Consider the following 21,585-nt stretch of genomic DNA (forward strand, 5'->3'; position numbering starts at 1 on the left):
GGGACAAGTGTCTCATCACTCACATTTTGTCACTGGTCAGGACGCCACGTCTGCCCAAGAGTGAATAGCCCAGTCCTCCTGCGAGCCCCTTCCTCCTGGGCCCAGACCCCTTGCTGGCCCATCACCGGGGTGGGAGATGGCCATCTTCCTCCTTGAGCATGGAGGTGGCTTCTCAGGAAGCCCTCTCCTCCCCCCACCCACTACCCCTCACCAGTGGCAGGTGCCACGGTGAGGGGCTGGGATGCACGTCAGGAGCATCCCATCGCCTTCACCGCCCTGGCCCATGCTCTGGGTCTCTGCTTCATTGCTGCTTTCCCAAGGCAGTGCTGATAAGAAACGAAGGACAGCTGGACATGGCTGAGACCACCACTCGGGTCTGCTTCCCTGCTTCCTCCACTCCTTCTGCCCCTTTGGGAAGGGACGGATCCAGAGCAGGATTCGTCCCCCAGCGCGTGTCACCTGCCATAGCACAAGACCTAGCCTGGCTGGGAAGCTGCTGGAGAGCCCCTGACCACCCTGGCTCTTCAGACACAGCCACGCACCTGGCAGAGCACGAGAAGTGTCTCCGCTGCGGCATGTGCGTGCCCGTGTGGGTATCCCGACACGCAGCTTGGCTTCTTTCCCCCCAGACCTCAGCCGTACCCAGCGGTGAGAGGCGACACGTGCAGACCAAGGAGCAAGCTGCACGTGCAGGAGAGCAGCGGTCAGCCCTCTACACACCTCCTCTCCTGGCGTCCCACCAGCACTACAGCTGACAGCACCACAAGACAGCTGAAGACCACAAAAATACGCGTTATTTTTTTTCACTTTTATCAAAATGGCCAGCACGTCCAGCTAGGATAACAGCGACACTTCCCTGCTTCCAGGATCTTTTCAGGATACCCTTGCTTCTGTACTCAAAAAACCCAGTTAGTTAATTTGTTTTCAGGGTACAGCTACCTGGGCAGGTGGGTGGGCAAGTGCAGACACCAGCTGGGCAGGCTGGGCTTTTGGCAGGTACATTTTGCAACCATTCCCACAGCAGCCTCTTGGCTGCCACCACCGCAAGGCTGGCCAAGCTCTCCCGCCAGGAGAGCAGCGCTTCCCGAAAAGTTAACTCTCAGTTGCTCCACACAGCGAGGGCTAACAACCTCTTCTGAGCACTGAAAGCATTGCCCAGGTGGGTGAGCAGAGAGCTCCTCAAATGGTGGGCGGAAATTAGGTATTATTACTGTTATTGCTGTTAATATATGCCGGCTGGTGCAGCGAGGCAGGAGGGCCCCGCTGGTGCCTTTTCCTTGCAGTTACTCCCAGCCCTGGCAGAGGCCCCTTGGCCCCAGGGTGGTGGGTCACTGGGGCAGATGCCAGGTGCCCATCCACCCGGTTCAGCTGCCAGAGGACACCGCGTGCCAATGGCTGCCAAAACCAGCAGCAGGGTCAGCAGGGAGCTGCGGGGGTTTCCGATAACGCCCCCCCCCCCCCCATGCAGCTCTGTTGCCACTGCAGAGCGGGCGTTCACGTGGGGCGTAGGACTAAGGGTGTAAGCAAACATTTGGGATGCCACCAGGAAAGCAGCCCCAGGGGAGTGGGCCTGCTGCCCCGCTGCCTGCCGTGCTGCCTGGCCCCATGCCTGTACCTGCTGACCAGACACAAGTCCCCGTGTGCCAGCGTTACGCCGATCCTCCACCAGCGACTCACACGCACACGTTTTGGCTGCACACAGGTGAGGGCAGCCCGGCTCTCCTCTCTGCAGCTGCTGCTGACTGCAGCCCCAGAGCAGCGCGAGTGCAAAGGATAACTACGCCGCCCTGCAAGCCTGCTGTCACACGTAAGGAAGGTGAGGGCCCCATTAAATTCACAGGTTGGGACCAGAAACGCATTGCGTGCAGCCAAGGCTTGCAGGAATGTGCAGTTAGAAGCAGTTACGTCTGGTGCCACAACCTAGGAATTTTCACTCGGAAGGGGCAGGCAAAGGGCTGATGCGTGTTCACGGCAACACGGAGATAGCAGCTACCCCTCGTGCCATGCTCAGGAGCAAGTTACCTCTTTTCTGAAGGAAAATGCGGAAAGGCACTGTGCTGGGGGAGACGGGGGGCTCCAGGAGCTCACAGGCGCTTGGGCAGGCTGCAGGGAAGGACGTGTCCCCCCTTCGTGAGGATTTCTGTGCTGACTTGGCCGTCTGCATGGGGTGCTGCTCGACTCGGCTGGCGGGAGGGGAGGGGAAAAGGAAAGGCAGAAGGGCGAGGGGAAGAAGGGACACAGAGATAAGGAGTCACTTACCCTCACTCCCATGAACCTGTCCCTCAGAACGATCCATGAAAGCAAGAACACAAAAGCTTTGTTGCAGCAGAACAACACGGAGACATCCGTAGTGTTTATTTTCTTTATTGCATGTAAGTAAAGGTAGTTTGTGAGTGTCCAAAGAACACCAAAGGGTGCTGCCTTGGTAAAAAACACCTTCAAAGTCAAGCCATTGTCTCCAAAAAATTGGCAGCACTCCCTAAAACAAGGAGAGAAAGGCAGCATTATTACACATGCTAGTTACAGTCTGCAGCAAATATACGGGTTTCTTTTCTTTCTTGCTCCTCTTCTTTTCCTTTGGGGAAAGAGGGGCACACACCTTAAAGAGGAGAAGAAATAATACAAGTTTCAGCATCTGCTGCAACAGCTCTCACCTGCACAGGGTACGAATACACAGGGGCTGCAAACACAGGAGGGACAGCATCGAAAGAGCGAGGGCAGAGGTGAAGCCAGGAGGTGAAATTTCACCCTTGCCATGAGCGCCTTCACAGTGGACATCTTGAAACAGCGTGGGGTTATCCTCCTCCTTTTACCCCTGTGGGCATTGGGATGCTGAGGGGCCAGGGCCAGGGCTGGCAGCAAAGCTCCCCTGCAGCCCTGGGGCCATGGCGCCCATCTGTGATCCGCTACGCAGGGCTTGGAAGGAGCCTCGCGGGAGCCTGGTTTGGGGTTTTTTCCACTCGAGGGGGGGCACCTGGCTCAAGCCCCCTGGGAGCAGCAGGGAGGAGGTGGCTGGCAGCTGCCCGCCGGGGTGAGGGTGTGCAACGGGGCATGGCGTGGTGGCACCCAGGGATGTGCTGGGTCAGCTGGAGCGGCAGCACAGGGCAGGGGAGTCAGGAGCTCACGTGTACAGCGAGGGCTCGGGATGCTGTGAATCCCCAAGTGGGAGGCAGCCAGAGCAGGTACGGCCCTGGTGTGGGAAAAGGAAACACCAGTGGTTTATTTGTGTCCCGTCTGACAAGGAGGGAGCCGAAGGGGCACAGGGATGGCATCAGGGAGCTTGAGGGCACCTGCTTGAGCCTGACCGAAGGAGTGAGGCTGGGAAAAGATCAGGTGGAGGAGCTGAGGGGCGAGCAACAGCACGAGTGCCCCAGGAACCAGAGGCGCTGGTGGGAAAAGAGGACAGGAGGCGAGGGGTGCAGCCTGGCCCTGCTGGCACGGCTCTGGGGAGGCAGCGGGTGGGGGCCGGGATGGGGCTGCAGGGGTCACCTCTGTGGAGGCGCTGCGAGGGGAGGCCTGCGTGCAACCCGCTTCTGCCGGGCAGCGGAACCAGGAGCTGCCGGCTGCGCTGGCTGCAGGGAAATGGAGTAACGCAAAGAAGAAATGCAGCGGTCTGCGAGGCGGAGGGTGCGGCCTGCAGCCTGCTGAAGTGTGCAGGTGGCAGTCAACGGTGGTGCCGTGGCCTGTGCTGGCTTTGCTTGCTTTCAAACCTGCAAAACCCCTGAGGCCCTGAAGTACTCTAATGAGGTGTTTTGACAAAATTTGAGCAAAATTACATTTTCCTCTGACAACGAAGGCCAAATAGGTTTTCACTGCTGCCTTGAATTTCAGGCTGTTTGTTTCCTGAGACTGGGCATGTAAGGCTCGCTATTTGGAGTCTGATAGAAGTGTGATTTTGATTCACTTTCTCAGAAGATGGGGCTGTATCAGGTGATTACCTAAAGAGACCCATCCACGCTCTGAGCCTCTTCAGATTTCACTAACTACATCTGCCTACACCCCCTCTGCTGCAGCAGGTACAAGGCTGCAGGGTAGAAGAAATGTATTTTTTGTGTTTGTTGGGATTTGTCACCTGCCAGTCTCTTGTACCAAGTCATGGCCGTGCAGAACTTGCCCATCTCTGGATGCGATGACCCTGGGCTTTGGCTGCTGTACACAGACACTTTAATTTGAGCCGCTGGTTCTGCATCGTGCTGGCATCAGCCAGCACATCAGCATCCCTTGTCCTCTATGAATACCTGCTGGCCACAGCCTATTCCCTGCCAAACCTGTTAACTGCCTCTCTGTGTCAGTAAAAGAGCTACCCCTCTGCACCACAGACCGCAGCCCGACTTCCCACCTGCCGGTGCCGTGCAGGGCCATTCAGGGATGCGTGCAGCACCGACAGACGCTGCCTGTGCTCAGCACGTGGCCTGGATCCACTCTCTCCTTCCACAAACACTATACCGACTTCAAGTCTGGCCTTCAGCCCTGTGAAGCACTGTCTGTACCAGCCACTTGCCACAGGGGATGCAGGAAGTGCACGGGGATGCAGAGAGACATCGAAAAACCCAGTCCCGAACTTCACCAGAGGCATAAACCTGCTTCCCAAGACACCGGGGAGGGTTTGACTGCCAGGGTGTCACAGGCAGCCAGTCTAATGCTCTGAAGACAAAAAATGCAGGCACAGTTTAAATTAAATTACGTTAAGTAAGATTAGTATGAGAGGGACAGGAAGGCTGTAGTCAAATGAAAGGACTAAAATGGAATTTATGTTTGGATTCATTCTGGGGAAAAAAAGTTCCTCCTGCCAAAAATCTGTTCCCCACATATAGAATTGGATATCACTATTTCATATACAGTAGAAACATGTGCTTTTACTGTACTGTGGGCCTGATTCTTGTCTAGCAGATACCACTGGATCCATACGGTAGCACAGCCTGGCACTTGCCACCATCCCTGAAGCACCCAGTGTAGTGCCACAATGCCCCAAAGGACAGCCTTGCCCTGGCACAGATCAGGACCCTGAGCTGCATTTCCCCCTTTGGGAGTCTCCTCTCACTGGCCTATATGATAAAGCCTTCTTTTAGCTGTTTTGGCTGGTTTCACCAGGTCTGAATTGCTTCTTGTAGGCTGGCTCCAGCTTCCAAAGGAGACCTCCTTATGGCAGAGGTTTCCCCATCCGGCACGGGGTTGTAAGGGAGCTTCTCCCCGAGGACACCCGGGGCTGTGGAGGGTGCTACCAGCCATGCACCCACGTGCACAGCGAGCACCATTGTCCAAAATGGGTGCACTGCTGAACCATGGGCTCTTTGTTGGGGTAGCACGTGGGTTAGATGGCTTTCTTGGACCTGGCATCTTCTGTGAAGTCCGAGGAGCATTAGGGCAAATGTGGTATGTTTCGTGTGCCAGGATGACTATATACTGTACAATAACCCCCTCACAACTAATTGTCTCCCCAGGTTTGCTACTGCTTATCGGGGAAACTGATCTTTCCTTGGTGCCATAATGCAGCTTGTGAAGCCGTACCAGGAAGCGTTCGATGAAGAGAGTTGTCCGTGAGTAATGGTAGATAAATAGTTATGGGAAGCAAGACAGGACCTACACTGTAATCCCAAAACAGTTGGGAGATGAAATCACTCCAGAAAAACCAACCTTCAACTTTAAATATTTTGACAGAACATTTTGGACACAGTTGCTCCTGCTGCCCAGTAATTTCAGTTTTGCCCACAAGGGTACATTGTACCCAATGAGTATCCTGAGGTTTTATGGATACTCTTTGGCAAAAATAGAGCTTGTGTCCTGTGGTGCTCCAGGCATGCCTGACTGCACCAGGAGCCTGCCTATGAATATTTTAACAATCTCATCTGCTAACGAAAATGTTACTTTTTAAGAAAGACAAAAACCACCCTACCCGGAGGGCAGTCTGTAAGCATTCAGCATCCTTTGGAGCCCAGCTCAGCACTGTGGACCCTCGTATGAGGCCCGACCCCAAGTCTCCCAAAGCCACAGGACAGATGGGGAGCTGGGGTTGGTTTCTTGAGGTTTTACAGGACAGACTCTTGCAGGTCTACCTGCCCATGGCAGAACAGAGGGAGTCCTCTATTCGCAGCAGAGCAAGCTGGCTGCCTCCAGGCTGGTGGGGAGATGGCGCTGGGTATCTCCTCCTGGGACAAGTGTGTAGCGGTGGTGGAAGAGCTGCTGGGGAAGTGCCCTGCTCCGGCATGGAGACCACCAGCCTCCTCTGGCTTTGACTGCTGGGGCCAGCAGCCAAGCTATATCATTTCCAGGATAAAATACGGTTTCTGCCTCAGTTTATCCAGGCTTTGGTCAGCCAGTCCTGCTGCACAGCTAGCTCTAGCTCACCTGGGGTGAAGAGGGAGGGTTACCAGATGCCTGGAGGCTGCAGACTTTGTCGGGTTCATCTCTGGGACTAAATCCCTGCTGTTTGCTAACGTGGGCAGAGGTGCCAGAAGCGTGCTTTGCAAAGAAAGCAAGCAGAGATCCTGTAAACAGGCGCTCCCCTGCGCTCCTGATGCTTGCCCTTGCCCTGTGTGCTGGGCAGCCCAGTGCTGCTGGCGCGCAGCAGGCGTGGGCAGCCCGCAGGCAGCCCTGCTGCGAGGAGGGGCCGTGCCCGAGGGGAGCAGTGGTTTTTAGCAGTACGCAGTATTTGCAAGTAGCTGGTATGGGCATACAGCATTTGCTCAGCACCTCATCACTACAAATGCCTACAAATGCTGATGGTGAGCCCTGTGCCCAGGCACTGTGACACTGGAGTGGGTTTTCCAGCAAGCAGAGCCGAGCGGGGTGTCATGGTGTGCACACAATCAGCCCCTGTCAGTCACAGTCCTCCGTGGGCTCCCTCTCCCCGCTCACACAGACTGCTGCTTATCACCTTAGACTCACTGGAAAGCTTTCAAAGATCTCCTGGGCTGTACACCTACTGAGCGAGAGCCCCTGGCCTGTCTTAAATAAAGGCACAGTTAACAGCAAGCAACCTTATTTACTTATAGCGTGTATACTTTCCATGTACCTCCAAGACATCGAGCTGGAGGCCCTGAAGATGCTCTGGTAGTTCTCTGTAAGAAGAACGTGCGTGCGCATGGCTCTAATAACCTGGCAGAGCGGTGAGTCCCAGGGACACAGAAGTGGTAGTGGGGAGCTTCTGCCCACTGACCTTTAAGTATGTACAAGCAGCTTCTTATGTTTGAGCTGGGACCCCAGGCTCTGTTCAGAGTCGCCGGAGATGCACATCCCTGAGCTGCCTTTGCTGCCCACCTCAGGAGGCACTGAGCCCGGGAAGAAGCTACTTCTATTTCTCTCCTTCAGCTCTAAAAGGGTGCCCAGGTCAAGGAGCACAGACACGGGCACCTCCAGCACGCGTCTGGAAGGAGAAATCCCACCCCCTGTGTTAAAAGAGAAATTGTCATCAAAGAGTGACCAAACCTACTCCTGCCTGCATTACCAGGAATCCCGCGCCTGCCGGTCTCACCTACCACCTCAACCAGAAAGTTGCCTTGCTGCTCGCTTGCCGATACAGTTTTGTTTGCTGGGCTCACTCGGCTTTGCCCATGAAGCAGTGGGACTTTGGGTGTGGACAACGGGCAGAGAGGCCATAGGGAAATGCTGATGCAAAACTCAGGCGTGCCCTGGCCCTGTGGATCCCCAGGTCATGCTGAGCGTGGCTCCTCCTGGGCAAGGAAGCCTCCCTGCAGATGTCCTGCAGAGCCACCCTGCTGAGATGATCTCTCCTCAACTCTGTGTAATCCTCCGTGTGAGGAGTAAATTCCTACAACTGCCAGGCTGTTTCCAGATAAGGCGGCAGCAGACAGCAAGGAGCTTTGGCGTTGCAGGGCGTAATGCCATATTTTTGAGATAAACTAGCTTCCTGCATTATTTTCCTCGATTCTGCCATCATAAGCTAGAGCTCCATTGTAATCACAGCAGTCGGTTTAAACAATAAATGCAAGGCATTAGCCAAGGCAACAGCAAAGGCCTGTGTAAGACTGGAATGGAAACGTCAAAGGAAGGATACTGGAAAGGAAACGTACTGGCTTAATCGCCACAGCAGCAATAAAAAGCTTGCTCCCACTCAGAAGTGTCATATCAATGTTCACAGACAATCTGAAGGCTCATGACTGAAATAAAAGGCAAGATTACACTGCTGGGAGGAGGTCTACATGTGAACTGAGAGAATTGCAGCCTGGTTACATGTGGCCCTTGGGAAGTGTTTCCAGAAAGATGTTACACAGTGGATGTGCTTGCTGCAGGGTGTTGCTGAGGGGGCTGCTGCAGCAGGCATCTCTGCTGTGTATCAGGGTAACAGGTTGGTGCAGGTGAGAAAGAAGGGCACACACTTGCCCTGGTTGCTCTCCTCTTCCTCAGGATGCCAACTGGGACGTGTGGTGTAAAGCCCATAAAGCCCATCTGGGAGCAGAAGCAGCTGCCTGGCTTTCAGGCATCCTCTGCATGGGAAGACTGCGGTGGGGACAGATGGAAACCTGCTTGTAGGTATAAAATAAAGCAGTGGGCACCACACAGCACGACTGAACCCACCTTGCTGCCACTGTGGCACAAGCCCCCGCAGTAACAGCCCCCAAGCAGGGCTTAGCAAGTCCTGACTGGCACCGGCCAGCCTGCACGTACCGGCGGTCCTCTCTCCCAAATGGGGATTCTGGTCCCCTGCCGCTTGTCACAGGGTGCCCTGGCAACTTGGCCTAATGGAAATGTGTAATGTCACTTGGGAACAGCACGTAGCTGCTATGGCACTACAGGAAATGTGCTGGGATGAAAGATACTACAGAAAAGCCTAAGGCACAGAGATCTTACTGTTTGTATTGTTACTCTAAATTGTTTGCTGGTTTCTTAATCTTTCATGTACTAGTTCTTGTTTTTCCTCATAATCTTTTTAGTGTGTATCTTCATTAACCTGACAAATGGCAAATTAGGTCTGCCCCATTAGGCATGTCTCCAGCACAACAATACTAGCAAAATACCTCCATCACTGGAACCGAGCATCCCCAGTGAAGTAAATCAGAAGTTGTCAGTGCCAAAATTGCATGCTAAGCAAGAGTTAATCATAGTGAAAGCAGGTGTTGCAGTCAAATAAAACTTGCAAATAAAATATGACAGTAAAGCTCCATTTTTCCCCACTGAGCTCACAATTATATGTTTAACACTATTCACCTTCCACTGCCTGTTTTGTCTTTAACCATTGCTAGGTAGTCGGGATGTTTCTCCACTCCTTTGAACGTTGTGCAAATGAATGTATAAAATTCTGCCAAGACTGGAAGGAATGCTTTTTGCCTCCACTTTGCAAAAAAATCCCACCTATGAAGAGGAAAGGTAGACAAGAACCAGAAAAAGCACACACGGTGTGTTCCCGCAGGCCAGGGGTTTGGTCTCTTGATATTCACTGCAGAACAAACCTATGCCAGAAAGGTTAATAAGCCATTGAAACTGTCATTACATCTTTGGGAAAGATGCAGCAAAGTAGAAAATATGTGGGAGGAATACACATCCTAAGGGAATACTTTGCACAAGGTTATTTCTCCTTTCCGGACTGTTAACTTTTGTTAAAATTTTCTCATTGTCTCAGTGTACATACTAGAGCCTTCTCCTCCAAAGCAGGTTTGGATCTGCTGTTGCTCCTAGTGGGTGATATTTTTTCTTTGTAGACTGTGCTTCTTACTTTGACCTTGCAAGGTCTGTACCTGCAAATTGAATTTGGCTAAATTGCTCCTGATTTTCAGCAGAGTGAGCACCACCTCCCTGGAGCACAGCAAAGCTGCCACTGTGCCAGTGAATCTGACCTCTTGATTAGAGATTGGCAGGCAAAACATGTTTTGCTAAGCCCGGCACCGATTAGGCCTGCATGGGTAAATAATCTGCAGGTGCGCTGTTAACAGTCATACATTTTCCGTTCAACGTACGAAAGAAGAGACATGGACTAAAATGTCATGCCATGTCTTCTGGGGGGACTCGCAAGCCAGTTGCAGTAAGCAAAAGCAAAGAAGACAGATGAGGTGCCCTGGCTCCTAATAGGAGGGAAGGAAACTAAAACCAAGTTTAATTTCTCCCAGTGAAAAAAAAATCCCAGGACATTTTTTCATAATTCATCCTGTTAGGGCCACAGCATCCCTCATGCATTATGCTCACAAGTGGAGGTAGGTAGAAGACTGCTGTGCAGATAAAAGACACAAGTTAAGCCAAAATATTCCTCAAAAATGCTCTCCGGGAATGTACCTGATGTGTTTCCCAGAAAACAGGATCGTGCCTCCAGCTCTGCTTCCCTCCCCCTTGAGCCAGTGCTGACCTGAAGGACAGTCATGACAAAATCAGCCGCTCAGGTGGATGGATTTCAAAGCAGTGTAAGCGAAGGGTGAGCTCATGAAACCCATTTTAGAGATGTGCAAGCTAGGGCATGGAGAGGCGAAGTCCCTGGGTGCTTGAAAGAGGCAGGACGAAGGCTGCCTGTAGGCTGCACCTTCGGAGAGCTGAGGATTTGCCTTTCCCGCATGTTTATTTTATAGCCAACTCCTGTTACTTATCAAGACAGCCCCCAAGCGCCTTTTTCCTGAGTCACCGCAGGTTCACATGCCAGCAGAACAGTTGCACGGAGGCTCCTGTGGTGTGTCCCAGATCATAAAACACTGCGAATAAATCCGCTAGCCTCAGCACTTTGCAGAGAGGTACCTGGGATTCCTGCCATGGCTTTTACTGCCCTGCTGGTTTGAGGCTCCTACAACAAAACCCGTATACCCCTGCCTCCAGCTTTCCTCCCATGCACCTGGAGCAGCTCAGGAAAGCTGCTTCCCACTGCTGGGAGGGCACAAGCTCCTTCTCAGCTTCCACGGGGCAGAGGTCCAAGACCTGGCCTGGGTGTACTGGTGCCCCTTGCCCGCCCCACTGCCTGTGCTGCCTGCTGAGGCACACCGCAGCCCATGGCCAGGGCCAGGGGAGCAGCCGTGTCGCTCTTCAGAGACGCCCTGTACTTATCCAGTCCGGTCTGTCTGTGCTGGGGACTGAACTAGGGCTGCAGAGCCTGGCCCTTCGGTCTCTCGTTATACCTTGCCTAACAGGAGACCGCAGCCCTGCAGCCCGGCAGGTAACATTGGCCCTGGTGACGGCACTGCTTTCTGGACTCGGAGGCAAGAGGTGTCCCTTTTTTCCCTGGAAAATGCCTAGCATGTTTCAAGTGGCTGTTTAACTAACACTGGGCACGGTAATGGCTGGTGATGGGGCACCATTAAGCTGTTCAGTGAGTGATTCATCATGATCAGGCATTTTTCCTTTACCAGATCTGTGCCTGAGAAGAGCTGAAGAAATGCTTGGCTACTGTCAGAAAATCTCAAGCTTGGAGCATCCTGTCCTTAGAAAGGACAAGGTAGCAAGCGCAGCCTGTCATAAAAGCACCATTTTTGCAGCTGATTTCACAGGGAGAAGTTTCTTTAATCGGTTGCTCCTGTCTTCAGGGCCAGGTCAAGTTGAGACCATGTCTACAAATCCTACGCGGCAGGAAATTCAAGCAGCAGGTCACTCACGGACCGTGCTGTGCCGTGCCATGCCATGCTGGTGTGCTGCTCCCAGCCCAGCAATGAGCCAAGGTCCACGCCAAGCGCATCCGCTCACGGCCACCACAGTAAGGATTTCACCCCTTCCTGGTGTGCCCCAGAGGGGATCCCCCCTCCCGTGCTGTCCCTCCATGTGCCTGGGGCCCACGCTGGAGGGGGGTCCCCAGCTGAAAAGCAGAGCGGGTTGCAGGGTTGCGCTCTAGCCCCAAGCCCAGCTGTGGGAAGGTGGCAGAGGGGAGCTGCCGTGGGGTGTGGGTGCTGCTTGCATGGGAGGTTTAGGGCTGGATATGGCCCCCCAGTCGCTGGCATTGGACCCCCTGTGAGGGGGCAACACTGCTAGTGGGGCTTTCCCCAACAAGTGGAAATGGCTTTTATGTTCCCTTCCTCTAGCACAGTTCAGTGGCACAACATGATGCTCCACCACGATGTATAATTCAAAACATTTATTTCCAACTTCATTTAAACTCAAGTGATGGTGACGTGCATCAGGGCTCTGCTGTCTGAGGTAACACAGGACCCAGGTACATCGGACCGTGGAGGAGAGAGGTGGGAGATGGGGGAGCGCTGCCCACTGCCAGCTCCACTGGGGGCTTCCCTCAGAGGGACTGCGGGGTGGCAGGTCCTGCCATGACCCCCAACAGCTCGTCCCACCCCTGCTGAGACCTGTGAGCTGCAGCTGATGGTGCCTGCAAGGAGCTCTGTGCCTCTTCTGACCTTCCAGGTGTGGCTGGCAGCAACCTCAGGGAGGGAGTTTGGAGGCCTGGGGTGGGGGCAAGCCTGAAAATCACACCCCCTTCCCACTGCCTCTGCCCCCAGAGAGCCCCTTGTAGACTTCCTTCCTGTGAGAGGGAATGGAGGCAAACCGCAACCCACAGCCCCTTCCTGAGCTTGCAGGGGGGAGAGAAGCAAGGACCTGGCCAGGGAACACCAAACCTTGAAACTAAGAAAGGATGGAGAAGTTCCTGGTGTCAGGTACCCCATGCCTGCTTTCCTCAGCTCTGGAAGTGAATTCGTGCAGAGTCAGTACATAGAAAAAGGCCTGAACTGAAGCTTAAAGCAACAGGTAGATCTGGGGCTTGTCACCAAACCCACCTGATTACATGAACTGAAAAATAACTGTTCAAGGGATTAAGCAGTTTCTCAGAAATGGACGTTATCTAAAATACTCTAATGGCTTGTTAATGCCCATCATCCCATGCATATGCTTCTGTAAGCATGTTATTATATGCAAGAAATGACCATAGAAGTCAATCCAGTGTCCAGCTGCCACTTTTAAATGTCTGTGTCTGATGTTGACCATTACTTGTTTCTACACACGATTTGGGGCTGATGTTCTGCCTTTAAACTTTTATCTGTTCTGGGAGTTTCCAGCTCATTTGCACAAAATGTATTCTGATAGGCAATGAAATGAGAAAATTGTCTTCTCTTAAATGAAACCAAAAATCTCCAGGCTGATCTTTCTTCTCTGAACTAGAGAGACAGAAGCAATTGGTTTTGCTCAGCACTGTACGTGTGCCAAACTAGGCATTTGCACAATAAATGGTCCCAGGAAATGCTTAGCTATGGATTTACTTAATACACCAGAATGGCTCCAAAAGAAGCAAATAATACAAATCTTACAAACCACCTTAATACACATTTCCAAGACAAGTCTTAGCACACACTCAGAAGCCTTAATGAGAGACTGTTTAAACTAACATTTAAAAAAAAAAGTTTAAAAGAACAAGACCAAACCACAGGGAAGATTCATATACTGTAAACTGCCTTAGCAAAACACCAGGGTGGGAGTCTTGGGCTGCAGAAGCACAGGGAAAAGTCTGCAGCTTCCCCTGTCGGATGGTCCTCCACCCCACAGTTTGCTGCGCCCGGGGCACTAAACCTGTTCGATTTGCCTCCATCCATTTCCAGTGAAGAGCAGTAGTCCTAGGATACACTCTACTGCTTTTACATACATGACTGCAGCAAAGGCTGCAGGAAGTGGATCACATTAGGATGAATATTTCATTCAATTTCTGCACCCGAACATACTGCAGAGTTTTGCATCTAGGTTGTTTGTTGTTGTGGGAGCAGGACCACCAGCCATCTCTGACGGGACATGAGGGAAAGCGCTAAGGAGAAGGTGAAGTTGAGCAGCAATAGTTTAGAGGAACGGGACCGGCTGTAGCAGTGTGAGCAGACATTGCAACAGATTTCCCGCAGAGTCACATCTGTCCATGAGCACCAGGGTGAGCTGAGCTCACTCCAGGGTGTGTTATCACAGCAACCAGGTGGTCCTGCTGAAATCACGCCTTCAGCTTGCTGCATGGGGCAGGCTGGCATTTGTGAGTCTTCCATCCAGCCAGAGGGGACGTGCCATTTTGGAAAATGCAGCAAGTATTCCTGGCAAGAAGCAGCTTTTAATGTGACAACATGCACTCAGCAATCAGACAGCTGAAGTTATCACATGGTGCATTATCCAACATTTTCTGCCTTTACACCCTAGAGGTACCCTGAGCCTGAATTGCTTTATACTTTTCTAGATAATCAGCATTATAGAAATAAAATGTAATACTGTTGCTATATGCAAGCTCCAAACGCCCACAGAACAGGCAGACATCACACTTGGATATCGAGATGAGCTTTTTAGTTACGCTCAAAGACTGCTTCATGAAGCAGCTGGTTACTGTGCCCATGAGGAGGTGCAACACTTGACTTGGTCTGGAGTAGCACACAGGATCAGCCTTAAATCTTAGTCAGAGCCCACCAGAGCAGTGGCCAGGAGGTACTCAGACCAGACATTTCCCCTCTGCAGCAGCAGTGGCTGAAGCTGGAAGGGGCAGCGAGGGGAATGACAGCTTGACAGGTGCCTGGGGATTACTGGCATGCCCACGGTGCACGCAGAGGGACAGTTCCTGTTGTGTTTGGGGCAGGGCTGGAGGATGAGCTTAGAGGGAACTGGCCCATTTGAACGGCGGGGTGTGGGGGAGGCAGGTTACGTCGGGACCTGACGTCATGCCCAAACGGAGTAAAGAGAAAGGACCGTCAACTCTGACAGCGCCATGTAGAGCCACGTGCAAGCAGGCCAAGGCAGAGTGTGAAGAGCAGTTACTGAGCTGTATTGAAGCTAATGATGAACCTTACGGAGTTATGGAGCAAACTGACAAAATGAGCAGCAGCAAGTTGCCAGTTTTTACTCAAGAGTTCAAAAAAGCCCAACAATGAAACGGGGAATTCCTAACAGGGCTCTGTAACTTTGCCCTTAAAACTGCCTTCCTGCCCAAAGCAAGTATCACATCGATTCTTTAAATCTAATTGGCATTGTGATTGTGGCTGGCCATCCATTTTGAAGACGATCATTGCCGGTTAAAGACTGCACTTCATCACCTCTTCCTCCTCCTGGGTTCATCAAGGAGCGATGAGGACAGGGAAGGAGCATGCTGACACAGCCGGGGTGTTCCTGCCACTTGCAAGTATTTTCAGCCCAGCAGACTGGCTGGTGAGCAGGTGCCCTTAAAGCCTGACCCCAGCAGGACTGCTCCTGCTTATACCATGCACCTAAGGACTGCCGTCTTCAACAACAGGGCACTGTCTGCTCAGAGCAACTGAGTGCTAATGAATTCAGACCTTCCTGAGGATCTCCTGCTGCACCAGTCAGGTGGAAGTGGCCCGGGGCCGCAGGGTCTCCAGAGAGACTGCTCCCCCGGAGGCTCTTGCTCCTCACTTTTACTATGTGCAGCCGAAATTAAAAAACCCCGCAGGGCTCAGCTCCGCAGCCGCTCTGTGCTGCTGCTGCCAGGTGCCAGCGGCTGCAGGGAAAGCCTCTCGCCTCTGCGGGTGCAGCTTTCCCCGGGGCAGGGAGCAGCATAACGGAGCCCCGCTCCGGGCCGGGGGCAGCACCCCAGCTTTTGGGAAGGGTACCCCAGCTGTCAGAGGAGCTGCTTCAGGGCCCCTTTCCTCATCTAGTGTGGCTGGGTGCTGTGCTGAGGAGCAGGGGCTGTGTCCGGGGCAGCCAGGAGATGCACCGGCACCAAAGTCACACCTAACTTGTGTCCTGCATGGCCCAGGCTGTCACATCAACGTGTTTGCTAATGTTGGCCTTTAAAAGGTGAGTTAATCGAATTTTTTTGGAAAAAAACCCTCAAACCACAAACCCACATTGTTTTTAATGTTACCTAAGTGGATTAGGCAATTCCCTGCAGGTCCCAGCAGTTTGGAGAGGCACCTCAAGCAATGTTACAACACTTCAGTTACTGAAAAGATGAAAAGTGTCCCAGGGAAAGCACCGGAGAGGGCGCTGGGAGCCTGAATTTGAGGTCCATGGTGATGCTCTATCACAAATTCCCCGTGTCAGCGTGGCCGAGTCACCCAGCCAGCCTGTCCCCCCTTGGCTCGGCAGCGGGGCGTGAGGGTACAAGCTTGCTGTTATTTCCCAGGGCGTGTGGTGAGGGACAGTGTATACAAACTAAGGCAGAGAAAACCTAAACATTAGGCTCTCAAGGCTTTCACTGCCGGAGTCAACGTCGTCACTGCTCTCCGTCATCATCCAAAATTTCCATTGACGTCAGTGGATGTTCTGGGTGTGAAAGGCCTGCAGAGTCTGAAACTGTGCAGCGATCGCTTGCGGATATCTTAAGCTTGGCCTGATGTGATTTATATCTGGCTTGTACTCTTCAGCTGTGACCTGAACCACTTACTACTTTTTGGAATAGTCAAAATGAAACTTTTCGGAGAAGCTGGCCAGCTGGCCTCCTGTGAATTGGATTTTTGTAGCGGTTGGTTTAGGCAGACAAAAAAGCATGCAAGAATAAAATGCTTTTCTAATAGCTGCTGTCTTGGCTTCTGGAAATGGGGGGTTTTGGCTCTGCTGACTTAGAAACACAGTGCTGACAGGAGGGGGAACAGTGCTGTTGTGTTTTGGGAGAGGGAATGAAAAAGACAAGAGGCAATACAAGGAGGAGAGAAATGTCTCAGTGATAACACTGGCTATGCAAACATTCTGAGATAGCTATTACTGAAACACACATATATATATATATATGTTGGAACACGTATCTAGAATACACATATATACATACACTCACATGCACATTTACTTTGGACCTTTATGCCTGTGGATCGTCAGAAAGACTCTGCGTGGAGATATAGTTCCAGCTGGGCAAAGCCCTGCCAGCCCATGGCCCTTCTCGCTGGCGATGCCAGCCTTAGGCCGTGGGCATAAACTATTGGCTCTGTAAATCTGCACTCCATAGCAGCATCACGCTGTAATACAGAAAACGAGTGAAATATAAATCAACTTCATAGCCTAAGTACTAATTGCTCAGCACCATGACAGGATACTGGGGCAGCTGGGAACAGGAAGGCACGTGAGTGAGGAGATACCGAAAGAGACACCATCAACTTGGCAGCTAGTCAATGAAAAGAAAGTTATACAAAAAAGAAAGCCAAGAGCTCACTGACATAACAGAGAAGCTGACATTTACGACGCACAAATTGCCCCTAGATGCATTAAGTAAACCGGGATATAGAAAGGAAATAATCTTTTCTAAATACTTGCATTTGTGGTCATTTTTAGAGTACCTTGTGTCAAGAACAGGTGACTCTCTTCTGTTTGAAGTTTGTTTGCCTTTTTAATTGCACTGCTGATGGCCATTTAACACAAAACCAGAGCACTCTATGCCCCGTACTCCCTTACTCTCTGTCCCTCAGCAATGTCATCCCAATCCTGCACACAGCAGCGCAGTAGGGAGGGCAGCGAGTCCTGAACGACCCATGGAAGTGGACTGAGGAGATCTCAAGACACGGTGATGGCATCTACCCTCATCCCAGAGCCTGATTTAACAGCACCCTTCAGAGCGAAGCTATCTTCGAAAAGCAGTGTGTGAGAGATTGAGAAACTTGGTAGTCTTATGTCACATGAAGTGAAGGAGTACAGCTGATGAGTTTGGTGCCAAAAGGGTGGCGTTATAAAATATGATGTAGAGCACTTCTGAGATTCGTATTTCCAAACAGCTTTACTTGTTTTGACCTTTCTCCCAATAGGCTAGTCCTTCGGAAAACGTTCTACGATATGTTGCTGTTGCCGGCTGCATTAATTTTGTGCAAGACCTTAGTATAAATGGTAAAAACAGAGTGATATGTAACATGAATTGAATGGCTTCTCTCTGTGTTACTGGAACATTTGGGTCTCTCAAGTGGCATACAGTAACTGAGAATGGCTTGGAAATCAATTACCTGTTGTCCAAGAGAAATATGTAATTTTTGACTCCCCATATAAGTACTTTCTTGTTTGAACAATAAACAGGCAAAGTCAAAAATACTGACACCTACTGTGTTTTTAAAGAAGGATTGGATAGCACAGAAATGGAGCCACAGCAGCTGAAACTCCAAGAGACTTTGCTCATGAAGAGTTAGGTAGATAGAGCTCCAGTGAAGAGCTGTGGGAACTCGTGTGGTTTGGATCTTTGAGGACATGTTCTACAAATGTTGGTTGAAAAGTTGTAAATTCTTATTTTCATTCAATTTGCAGTGAAACAAAATGCTCATTCACTGAAACAGAAGCTTCTGAAGAAAGGTACAGGTTAAAAAATCTTACAAAAAATACTGAAAGAGGTTTTGAAATTGTTCCATTTGAACATTTTAAGTGCAATCTGCCTTTTTAATTCAAAATGAATATTAACTAAATCTATAGTGGAAAATAATGGAAGTGATCAAAATCAGCAGAAAATATTAAAAAAGAATATTGTATTGTAGTTGAAAGGTGGTTTTATTTTCACTTCTCATCTGTGGATGCTCTTGGATTTCGCCTATCATCCATTTGGAACAAGATTTCTTTTAAAATTTCAAAATGCCTCCTGGAAAAAGAAAGTCTATTAATGACCCTTTATATTATCCCTTAACAACTCTTCAATATGACTGCATAAAAGGCACTGCTGACCCAAGCTTCATAGCTAAGAAAGAACTATGTCTTGAGGTAGGGGAGTTTTCCCTCCATAGCCTTACAATAGAGTTTATAGTTATCTTCATAAATAAGACCCACAGGAGGAAATATTAAAAGAAACCATAAACCTGCTAGAGAGATCATGCATGTGCCAGTTCAGGATCCTTGTCTCTAAGGAATTTTCTCCTCCCTACTTTTCAGAGTTACAAAGGAGTCTGTAAAATTACAGGCAGTATTACATGAGGGTCCTGTGTAAAAGCAAAACTTTCTCTGAAGACTCTTCTCAAGACATAGAGTACAGAGCATCAACTTAATTTTCTTTCTGAGCACCAGAGGCAGGTCCAGAGGATGGATGCAAGCCACATTTGTCTTTCAGTCTTCTTGCACTCTGAGGGGTCTACATCCTCGTAGTTCTTCTTTCAAGCTCTTTTTATACCTGCGGATTGATGGGCCACTCACTCTTACATGGTTCAGAAGCTGAATCTCAGTTTCATGCTCCATCATTCTGCAGGCCATGAGCTTTCCTTCTTTATACCCTCCGAAGAAGTGAGGAGGACTACTGAGTTCCATACTGGGTCCTTCTTCCAGAGAGGAAGCTGAGTTATCACAGAGCAGCCCTAGGAACATGCTTTGTCTCTGCTCTTGCAGCTCAGAAAATTTCCAGCTCCTTCCATCAGCTCTTGCAACCTCCCAGACACTCCAGGTGGAAAGCCCTTGACATTTCAGAATTCTGGAAGCTGGTAACCCTTGCCTCTCCTCCTCTGCTGAAGCCAGCAGCCTCTGTTTCCAAAGGAGCTACAGCCCGTTCTCTCCTTGAGAGCTGTGTCATTTGCATGGGAGAAAGGGCTGCCTATGGGCTGGGTATGCACAGGGTGTAAAAAGGTATCTCCAGAGATCTGCCATTAGCAGCCACATGCCCATATGCATCTTCTCTGGGACGTGGCCACTGACAGAGGAGAGCCACGAAGCAGTCCATTAGACAGCAACAGATGCAGGTGCCCCCCAGCTGTGGCAGGAATGACAAACTCCAGCAGAGCCTTGGCCTGCTGATGCTGATGTGAACTTGGGGTCCAGAAGCAGGAGAAATAGCGAACAAATACCCCAAATTCAAAGAGCCACACTGACCCCGTTATGCATATTGTTGTACTGGACGGATCAGGTCTTTAAAACAGGTGTCAGCTGCCAAGGCTATTAAGTCTTATGCTCATTGGAATTCCAGAATGGTGTAGCTTTATTTACCTCTCTGGTTTCTACTGAAAGTGTGGAGTGGCACATATGTGGGTCACCGTTGTGCCCCCACTGTTGGCTATTAGAGCAGTCACATTTGGCGTTGACTTTTCTTCCAGCTGCTGTCCATGTCCTACTCTGGACTTTTCAGCCAACATCCTCATTAGAGACAAAATAAGAACATAAATACCTAATGGGGTTATTAGCCGTCGATTGCTTCATTCAGAATGAAGTAAAGCAAGCATGATATTAAAAAAAACAGAGATGAAATATAAGGGGAGAGAGAGAGAGATCAGATAGAAATTGATTCATTCTACAAGTAAACAAAGAGATTATGGCACTGAGGTGATTACGCTGCTTAGAGGTTATAAGAAAATGAGATCTATTTGAAGTCCCTGGAAAGACCAGAAATGAGAACAGTGGTGAGGGATACTCAGGAATTTGAAGGAAGCAGAACTTAAGGAGGTTTCAGATTTGTCAAATGCAAAAACCATACTCAAAGTTGAGATGGTGGAGCAAAACAGTGCTTGCGACTAAAAATTGCTGGAAGCTGCGAGCACCCCTCTGAATGGGATGCTAGCCATTATTTATGTGTTTGGATGGGATATGTAGCTGTTCTTCAGAGACCAGGAAGAAATTTGCTTTGAATCTGAAGCCTTCCACAGACACTGTGCTTCAGAGTGCTGATCTGTGTTTTAAAAATGCTAAATTATTTATATGAAATATTTCATATTTTTAAGGTTTTACTCTTACACGATAAGAGATGGTGGAGCACCAAAAGTCTCTGGCTGGAGTCTGGTGCCACAGAAGTAGCAAAAATACAAAGCAGTAGGGTCTTGTCATTACTGTGCATGTGTGGGGGGAATGTCAGTGTAGTTTGGATCAGGCTGTTACAGCACACACTGCTCTCCTTCCTAGTGACATTTTTTATGTACTTGTTCTTTTTCTTTTATATTTTTATTGCCTACTAAACGGTTTCTTTTGGCTCTGCTTTGTGTGATCCTCAGTGCAAAGAAAACAGTTCTGTTCAGAGAAGCACTTTGAAAACTGCCCTGATGAGGAGTGAGCTGGTGCCTCACTAGCATCTAATGCGCCATCCTGATCTTGGCTGTGAATCCACACATTAGGATTTCAACCCAGTCATTGCTGAAGGTACCGATTTACTTTGTGAAAGACTGGAAACCAGAAAGGAGCCCTTATCCGCAACAGTAATAACAGAGGAACTTTTTGGAACAAGATGCAGAACTCCAGAGTTAATGTACTGGAAAACCCATCTGCTGGTCCAAATGCCGTACTCGTGTTTCAGCATCAAAATTATTGAAATAATCATACAGCATAAGCCTTCCCCTCTGCCCGGTCTGTGTCAGAGAGGCATTCACTCAGAGGTGCCTGTGAAGGGATGGACCTGGACCACACAGAAATTACCAGCCTGGGTCCAGCCAAGCCCTGTCCTGTCTCTGGCAGCTGCTGGCGATGGAGGCACTGGGGACACAGCACACATGAAGAAATCCATCCCCTGGGACAACCTGCCACTTTCTTGTCTTTCTCTTCCTGCTCTCCCGCTTCATCCACCTTGGATGCATTAGCCATGTACCCTCACTCAGCCTGTAAGACAAGCGTAGCTCCCTGCAGTTCAGGAGCAGTGAGAATTAATTACCATTTCATTAATTAAAGTGCTCTGAACCGCTTAGGTGTAAGTGCAGAGCCAAAGTATAGCTCTATTGTCTTTGACAGAATGATATGAACCACTGTGATAAGCTCCTGATCATCTGCTCAGCTCAGCTTGGACTTGGCCAGCCCTGGGGAGCGTGCTGCGTGTGCTCGGCCTGCCAAATTTGGGACTTCTTCCTGTGACAAGGAACCATCCATACTGGGTGCCGTGATGGTGCT

At 50.3% G+C, this 21,585-nt stretch overlaps 1 protein-coding gene across 1 annotated transcript in view; it reads right to left on the minus strand.

Annotated features, from left to right (window-relative positions):
• Positions 1 to 21,585, minus strand: part of SLC35F3 (solute carrier family 35 member F3) — a 191,558-nt gene that overhangs the window by 9,983 nt on the left and 159,990 nt on the right. The window contains exon 4 of the mRNA XM_050894443.1: positions 2,260 to 2,479. Coding sequence (XP_050750400.1) covers positions 2,260 to 2,479 — 220 coding nt within the window. The remainder of the gene's footprint in view (positions 1 to 2,259; positions 2,480 to 21,585) is intronic.

This window comes from Gymnogyps californianus, chromosome 3, assembly GCF_018139145.2.
Source record: "Gymnogyps californianus isolate 813 chromosome 3, ASM1813914v2, whole genome shotgun sequence".
In the NCBI taxonomy this organism is placed as follows: Eukaryota; Metazoa; Chordata; class Aves; order Accipitriformes; family Cathartidae; genus Gymnogyps; species Gymnogyps californianus.